This window comes from Danio aesculapii, chromosome 18, assembly GCF_903798145.1.
Source record: "Danio aesculapii chromosome 18, fDanAes4.1, whole genome shotgun sequence".
In the NCBI taxonomy this organism is placed as follows: domain Eukaryota; kingdom Metazoa; phylum Chordata; class Actinopteri; order Cypriniformes; family Danionidae; genus Danio; species Danio aesculapii.
Genome location: NC_079452.1, coordinates 25,018,836 through 25,027,912, shown reverse-complemented (window position 1 = coordinate 25,027,912; position 9,077 = coordinate 25,018,836). Strand labels below are relative to the sequence as shown.

The 9,077-nt window shown below is 42.2% G+C and overlaps 1 protein-coding gene across 1 annotated transcript; it reads left to right on the top strand.

Moving 5' to 3' along the window:
* The first annotated feature begins 3,088 nt into the window (after positions 1–3,088).
* On the top strand, positions 3,089–5,405 carry rpp25b (ribonuclease P and MRP subunit p25, b). The gene is given in 2 exon segments (XM_056478594.1): positions 3,089–4,065; positions 4,067–5,405. Coding segments are annotated over 2 exon segments (1,155 nt in total). The 5' UTR covers positions 3,089–3,408; the 3' UTR covers positions 4,565–5,405.
* Positions 5,406–9,077: the final 3,672 nt, after the last annotated feature.

Here is a 9,077-nt window from a genome sequence, read left to right as displayed (position 1 = left end):
GGCAGTCAGCTCCATGGAGCGGAAGAGCTGACGCTGCTCTTCCGGATTGCGGCCGGCCCGCTGGAGAACGGCTCGCTTCAGGTGAGCGTACTCCAGGAGATTCTGGGCCGGTAACTGCTGCACGGCAATTTGGGCTTCGCCTGACAGCAGGGGGATAACTCTTACCGGCCACTCGGCCCGCGGCCAGCCACACGCCTCTGCCAACCTCTCGAAGAGGTTCAGGAACACTTCCGGGTCGTCCTCCGGTGCCATCTTCTGTAGCGAGATGGGAGGGTGGGCGGCAGATGTCGGAGCGGGCCGGATCTCCTGGGCCAGCAGACTCCGGATTAGCTCGCGGTCCTCCCGCTGGGCCTCTACGAGGACTTGGAAGCGTCTTTCCAGATTTGCTCTCAGGTCCCTCAGCGCATGGTGTTGTTGTTGGTGGAGGGCCGCGAGCGCCTGGATGACTTCCGCACATGGACTGGCAGACGGAGTAACCATTCTGGCAGCAAAGTTTCTTCTTCTTCCCGGGTTTCGGCACCACTGTAGCAAAGCTCGTTATTGAGGGAAGAAGAAGACAGGGTCGGCGATTCAGGTGAACAGTAAAGTTTTATTTTTTAAATGAGTGCACAACACTCGTAGTATGTGTGTGTGTGCTCTCTCCCTCTTCTCCCGGCTGCTCCTTCTGTTCTCCTTAAGAAGGTTGTCTCTCCGGCCCAATCACTAGAATAAACAGGTGTTATTTATTATTTCTGATTGGCCTGCTGATTAGCCGCCGGGCTCCAAGCCTGCTCTCCCCCCTCATTGGGTGTTCGATCATGCTTACCTCTCCACAGTTTTAACCCACATTTTTGCCGGTGTTTGAACCAATGTTTTGCACATGTTTTGGCCAGTTGTTTTGCACACTTGACCCAATGTTTTGACCGTGTTTGCCCCAATGTTTTGCCCATGTGTGAACCAATGTTTTGACCATGTTTGACCCAATTTTTTGCCCAAGTATTTGCCCCATTGTTTTTCCCATGTTTTGCTCATGTTTTACCCATGTTTTAACCAAAATTTTGCCCATGATTTAACCCACAATTTAGCCAATGTTTGACCCAATGTTTGCGCATGTTTTAGCCAGTTTTTTGCACGTTTGACCCAATGTTTTGCCCTTGTTTGACACAATGTTTTGACCACATTTGCCCCAATGTCTTGTCCCAATGTTTTGCCCATGTTTTGCCCAGTTATTTTGCACATGTTTGACCCAATGTTTTTGCCCCATTGTTTTGGCCATGTTTTCCTCATGTTTTGCCTATGTTTTAACCAATATTTTGCCCATGTCTTAACCCAGGTTTTGCCCATGTTTGACCCAATGTTTGCCCTTGTTTTGGCCAGTTGTTTTGCATGTTTGAACCAATGTTTTGACTCAATATTTGCCCCAATGTTTTGGCCATGTTTTGCTCATGTTTTGCCATGTTTTAACCAATATTTTGCTCATGTTTTAGCCATTTTTTGCATGTTTGACGCAATGTTTTGCCCATGTTTGACCCAATGTTTGACCCAATGTTTTGACCATGTTTGACCCAATGTTTTTCCCCCAATGTTTTGCCCATGTTTTGGCCAGTTGTTTTGCACGTTTGACCCAATGTTTTGACCCAATGTTTTGATCATGTTTGCCCCAATGTTTTGCCCAATTGTTTTGCACATGTTTGACCCAATGTTTTGCCCATGTTTTGAAGCAATGTTTTGCCCATATGTTGGCCAGTTGTTTTGCACGTTTGACCCAACCTAATGTTTTACTCATATTTTAGCCATTTTTTTGCACGTTTGACCCAATGTTTTGCCCATGTTTGACCCAATGTTTGACAATATTTTGACCACATTTGCCCAGTTATTTTGCACGTTTGACCCAATATTTTTGCCCCATTGTTTTAGCCATGTTTTGCTCATGTTTTGCCCATGGTTTAACTAATATTTTGCTCATGTTTTAACCCAGGTTTTGCCCATGTTTGACCCAATGTTTGCTTTTGTTTAGGCCAGTTGTTTTGCATGTTTGACCCAATGTTTTGCCCATGTTTGAACCAATGTTTTGCCCTTATTTGGGCCAGTTGTTTTGCACGTTTGACCCAGTGTTTTGCCCATGTTTTGGCCAGTTTTTTGCACATGTTTGACCCAATGTTTTGCGCATGATTGAACCAATGTTTGCCCCAATGTTTTGATCATGTTTGACCCAATGTTTTGACCCAATGTTTTGCCCATGTTTGACCCAATGTATTGCCCATGTGTTGGCAAGTTGTTTTGCACATTTGACCCAATGCTTTGCCCAATTGTTTTGCACATGTTTTGTTCATGTTTTGCCCAATTGTTTTACACATGTTTGACCCAATATTTTGCCCATGTTTGAATCAATATTTTTGAGCAAAAAACAGTAAGGAAGTTAAGAAATCAACATTGGGTGAAACAACATAATTAATTCTAAAAATAATTATTAATTATTATAATTGTCTTGAGTTTTTGTTGTGTTTTTATTCAATACTGTATTTATTTATTTAAAAAATTCAATTGTGTCAAAAATGTATCAGATTCTGTATTGAATGAAACGGATGTTGACACTGGACATTTTAATATCAAAATCAACATGAAATAATCCTGATTTTTTAATTATAAGAACTGAACATTTTAATACTCAAAAAAACAGTTTGAAATTTGCACACACAAAAAAATAGACTGTGCCCTCTAGTGGGATTTCACTTAAAATGAACTATAAAACATACCCCAAGTAATGTATTTCAGATTTGGAGACAAATGGAGACAGCACCATCTAGTGGATTTGACATCAGAAGCTGCAATGAAGTGTAATCAGAGCAACGTATTTTACATTTTAAGAAATATAGCCTGAAGCATGCATCTTCAATCAGCCTGGGTTGATTTATTTTCCATTTTCAACAGAAGAATAGATCCGACCATCAACAGATTCCTAAACAAGTGTTGATTTGAGGTTACTGTTGCTTTAAGAAAGCAGATCCCCCCTCTCTTCCCTCTCTCTCTCTTTCTCTCTCTCTCTCTCTCTCTCTCTCTCTCTCTCTCTCTGTCTCTCTCATCCAGCATTTACGAGGCAGCACGAGAGTCTCCGCTGAGAAACAGAGGGACTCCAGCAGCGCATGAGGAGGAAAATCTCAGCGTAAGAGAGCAGATTCAGTCCAGCGAGAGCAGATCCACAAACTGAAGAGCACATCAGCAGAGAACGCAGACACAGAGACAGCAGCCACAGAAGTAAGTGCACATAAAATCCAGCAATCAGCATATCAATCCAAAAAAAAGTTGCATGGATGCTGCATTGAGGAGACACGTGGCTAAATCCCAGCACTTTTCAGACTGAAGCTCGTGCTGTGTTTTGTAATGTAATTAGATCCTGATAATGATTACGAATCACTCCTGAGGCCAATAATGGAGCTGTCCAGCTCCGCAAACCTCCAGCTCAACAATTCTGCAGGCTTCAAGCGAGTGTGTCGGCTGGAGGATGAGCTCTGCTGTCCGTTTCCCAACCTCCCAGCCGGCGTGCTGGAGATGAGAGTCAAAGAAGGCAGTAAAATCCGCAATCTGATGGGCTTCTCCATGGCGCGGATGCAAGACGGAGCCGCACTCCGACAGGTGGTGTTCAGCGGCTCCGGACGTGCCGTCACCAAAACCATCACCTGTGCGGAGATCATGAAGAGGAAGATGCCGGGACTTCATCAGATCAGCAAACTGCAGTACCGGGGCTTGCGGGAGGTGTGGGAGAGCCAGGACAGAGGAGATGCCCAAATGACGGTGCACCGGACACTCCCCTCCATCAGCATCCTGCTCTCCAAGGACCCCCTGGACCCACTGGAGCCCGGGTACCAGCCGCCAGAGGACCACCAGGACCTACCACTAAAGCAGGATCCGCTGGAGCCTGGGTACCAGTCATTAAATGACACCAAGGACCTGCTGGAGCACGGGTACCAGCCACTAAAGGGTCCCAAGCACCTGCTGGACCCCAGGTTACAGGTGATTAAGGACCCCGAAAACCTTCTGGAGCCAAAAAAAACAGGATCTGCTGGAGCCCGGGTACCAGGCATTAAAGGACACCAACGACCTGCTGGAGCCTGGGTACCAGCTGATAAAGGGCCCCAAATACCTGCTAGAGCACAGGTACCAGCCACTGAAGGACAGCAAAGACTCGCTGGAGCCCAGGTTTCAGGTGTTAAAGGACCCCAAGAACCTGCTGGAGCCCAGGTTCCAGCCATTAAAGGACTCCAAGGGCCTGCTGGTGCCCGGGTACCAGCAACTCAAAGACCCCAAGGACCTGCTGGAACCCAAGTTTCAGATTATAAAGGACCCCAAGGACCAGCTGGAGCACAGGTATCAGCTGATAAAGGACCCCAAGGACCTGCTGGTGCCCGGGTACCAGCCACTAAAAGACCCCAAAGACCCGCTGGAGCCCAGGTATCAGCTGATAAAGGACCCCAAGCACCTGCTGGAGCCCGGGTACCAGCGTCCACAGATGGTAGAGAAGAAGAGATCTGGAGAACCGTCTGCTGACTGTCTGCTGGAGCCGCAGGTGAAGAGAGTGTGTGTTTGAGGATGAGGAGTGTGTTCCAGATCTGCTTAAGAACTGTTCGAATGAGACTCAAAATTGTGACTTCAGCTTTCATATATTGGCATTTAGGGAATCTTTCACAGGCATTTCAAAAATTGTACAAACAATTAAACATTTTTAAATTAAGATGCATGTAGTAGAAAAGCAAAATGAAATCATTCCCCCCTCAAGTCTCTCAGTTGTGATGTTCATCATTTTTGCTCATTTTTGATTCATTAATAAAAGGTTCGTCATTTTGCTTCTCGATTAGCTTGATTTATGAAAATGCAGATGCACATCGCTCTATTGATTTTTGTGCTTACAACATCATTACCTGATCTATTCAGACAAGCATTGCCACTGAATGCATGAATTGATTAAAAAACTAGTGAAAGCACCCTCCAAATGCAGTGTATTTATGAACAAATCTGAGAAATGTCCTCAAAATCAGACTCAAAACCTTGACTTTCAGCATTAATAATCATCTCATAATTAACTCCTCTGGCATTAAGGCCATGAGGAATCTTTAATAGTCATTGCACAAATGGCTCTTCACTTCAAAATGTGTGTGTTGTCCTCAGTGTTTTGGGTTTATTAACATTTTAACATTCTTACATCCAGATACATTTATTGGAGAAGAAAACTGCATCAAAAATAAATTAGTCGATGCTTATTGGAGACGCAAAATGAAGGAAACGTGTATAAAAATGACATTTTGTTAATGTTTAAAATAAATGACCTCACTGGCTGGACAATTATGAGAGTTTATATTGCATTTTTCCATAAAATGTCCATCATTGTGCTTCTCAAAGAGCTCTATGTGTGTTTAAGAATTGAGAATTGAGGCTTAAAGGGTTTTCAGATTGTTTCAGTTGTCAAAATTGCATTAAAAATTATTTAAGAAAGATCCTATTTTTGTTTTTTTGCATTGTGGCAAAATCCTCCTTTATTTTTCTGAGTGTGCAGATAAGCGTGCACATCGCTCTATTGATTTTGTGCATAAAACATCACTTATTCGATCTAATCAGACAAGCTTTTCCACTGAATTGATTAAAAAACGAATAAAAGCACCTGCCGAATGCAGTTTAATTTAAACACTATACAAGCTCGGATGATAGCAATCAGTTTATGCATTCATTTTCCTTCAGCTTAGTCCCTTTATTCATTAGAGGTCACCACAACAGAATGAACCGCCAACTATTCCAGCATATGATTTGCACAGCGGATGCCTATTCAGTCGCAACCCAGTTCTGGGAAACACCCATACACACTCATTCACATGCACACTCATACACTACGGCCAGTTTAGTTCATCAATTCCCCTATAGCGCATGTGCTTGGACTGTGGGGGAAACCGGAGCACCCGGAGGAAACCCACACCAACACAGGGAGAACATGCAAACTCCACACTGAAATGTCAACTGACCCAGCCGGGACTCAAACCAGCAACCTTCTTCTTGTAAGGCCGCAGTGCTAACCACTGAGCAACTGTGTCGCCGCAATCAGTTCATGCATATTATATTTAAGAATAAAGGCCAAATATAAATGTGATGTATAGTAAAATATGCAAAGTACATACATGACATACAAGTTCATATTTGAAATTGACACAAATAAAATGTCACAAATGAGGCGTTAACTTAGCACTGTGGCCTCACAGCAAGAAGGTCACTGGTTCGAGTCCCGGCTGGGTCAGTTGGCGTTTCTGTGTGGAGTTTGCATGTTCTCCCCGTGTTGGTGTGGGTTTCCTCCAGGTGCTACGGTTCCCCTCACAATCCAAACACATGAGCTATAGGGGAATTGATTAACTAAATTGGCCACAGTGTATGAGTGTGTGTGTGATTTAGTGTGCATGGGTGTTTCCCAGTACTGGGTGGCAGCTGGAAGGGCATCTGCTGTGTAAAACATGCTGGAATAGTTGGTGGTTCATTCCGCTGTGGTGACTCCTGATGAATAAATGGGACTATGCCGAAGGAAAAGGAATTAATAAATTGGCCGTAGTGTGTGTGTGTGTGTGTGTGTGTGTGTGTTTGTGTGTGTGTGTGAATGATGATGTATGGGTGTTTCCGAGTACTGGGTTGCAGCTGGAAGGGCTTTTGCTGCGTAAAACATATGCTGGAATAGTTGGTGGTTTATTCCACTGTGGCGACCCCTGAAATAGAGACTAAGCTAAAGAAAAATGAATGAATGAAAATGTCAAAGATGCAATATATATTCCAAAATGTAACATAAAAAATGGCTGCTTACATATTTTTCATCCATTGGAATTACCAATATGCAGATATATTTTGAAATAAATTAGACATATAACGGTGACACAGTGGCGCCAGCAAGAAGGTCGCTGTTTTCATGTTCTCCCTGCGTTCGAGTGGGTTTCCTCTGGGTGCTCCAGTTTCCCCCACAGTCCAAACACATGCGGTACAGGTGAATTGGGTAGGCTAAATTGTCCGTAGTGTATGAGTGTGAATAAGTGTGTATGGGTGTTTCCCAGAGATGGGTTGCAGCTGGAAGGGCGCTGAACAAAACATGTGCTGGATAAGTTGGTGGTTCATGCCGCTGTGGCGACCCCGGATTAATAAAGAGACTAAGCCGAAAAGAAAATGAATTAATTAATAGATATATTACTGTATACAGTGTGAGTCGGAATTATTCGCCCCCCTGTTTATTTTTCCCCCAAATTCTGTTTAATGTAGAGCAGATTTCTTCAACACATTTCTGCACATAATAGTGTTAATAACTCATCTCTAATAACTGATTTATTTTCTCTTTCTCATGATGACAGTAAATAATATTAGACTAGATATTCTTCAAGACACTTCTATACAGCTTAAAGTGACATTTAAAGGCTTAACTAGGTTAATTAGGTTAACTAGGCAGGTTAGGGGAATTAGGCAAGTTATTGTATAATGATGGTTTGTTCTGTAGACTATCTGAAAAAAATATAAATCAATATTATCAGAAAAAATATTATCAGACATACTGTGAACATTTCCTGAATCTGTTAAAATTCAAAGGGGTGCGAATAATTCTGACCTCAACTGCATATGTTCATTTATTAAAAAACACACATAAAAAGCTAATATATATATATATATATGAACATATTTGTAATTCCAATGACTGAAAAAATGCCAATATTTCTAAATTTATGTTGCATATGTGAGATATTTTATATATGCGAAATCCAAATATGAAGTTTTATGTCATACATAATTTACATTTATTGCAGTGCACCATATTTCTGTATAGGAAATGATGACAAATTTCCCCAATTTTGATTTTATTCCAAATCTCAAATACACTTGAAGTCGTATTCAAGTCCTGTGTATTTCTTGTTCTTTTCCTAATATTTGCCAAATGATGTTGATCAGATTCAGGAAATTTTCACAGTATCTCCTCTAATATTTGTTCTTCTGGAGAAAGTCTTATTTGTATTATTTCGGCAAGAATAAAAGCAGTTTTTAATAATTTTAAACCATTTTTCGGTCAATATTATTAGCCCCCTTCAGCAATATTTGTTTAGGATACAATGACTTGCCTAATTACCCTAAACTTTACCCTGATTAACCTAGTTAAGCCTTTAAATGTCACTTTAAGCTGTATAGAAGTGTCTTGAAGAATATCTAGTCTAATATTATTTACTGTCATCATGACAAAGAGAAAAGACATCAGTTATTAGAGATGAGTTATTAACACTATTATGTGCAGAAATGTGGGTTGACACGGTGGCTCAGTGGTTAGCACTGTGACCTCACAGCAAGAAGGTCACTGGTTCGAGTCCCGGCTGGGTCAACTGGCATTTCTGTGTGGAGTTTGCATGTTCTCCCTGTGTTTTCGTGGGTTTCCTCCGGGTGCTCCAGTTTCCCCCACAGTCCAAACACATGCGCTATAGGGGGATTGATGAACTAAACTGACTGTAGTGTATGAATGTGTGTGAATAAGTGTTTCTCATTACTAGGTTGCAGCTGGATGTGCATTCGCTGTGTAAAACATATGCTGGAGAAGTTGGCGGTTCATTCCACTGTGGTGACCCCTAATGAATAAAGGGACTAAGCTGAAAAGAAAATGAATGAATGAAAATCTTTCCATTTACAGAAGGCTAATAATTTAGAAGAGCTGATATTTCTAGTTCAACTTTACATTGAGCTGATGGAGATTGATCATGCATAATGGAGTTGGAGAGACTAGAGTTTTTCTGTTTTCATTGAGTGTGTTTATTTCTCTTAGTCTTCCCTGGCAGCAGCATGTGAATGTTCAGCTCTGTCCTCATGAAGGTTATGTGTGCAAATAAAGCGTTCGCTCCTGGTGTTTTCCTGTCTTCTTAACCACACAGAAAGTGCCACCGTCTGCAACTTTCCTGTGATGAGTTCAAGCTCTTTCATGCGGACAAAACGCTGGGTTCACAGCATCACAGCGGTGGATCCTGATAAATGTCTTTTGAGGGGATTTGTTTGAGGGACAGTTGATTTTAATTACATTCATTCACTCTGATAAGCTTCTACCTGCAGACCCAACT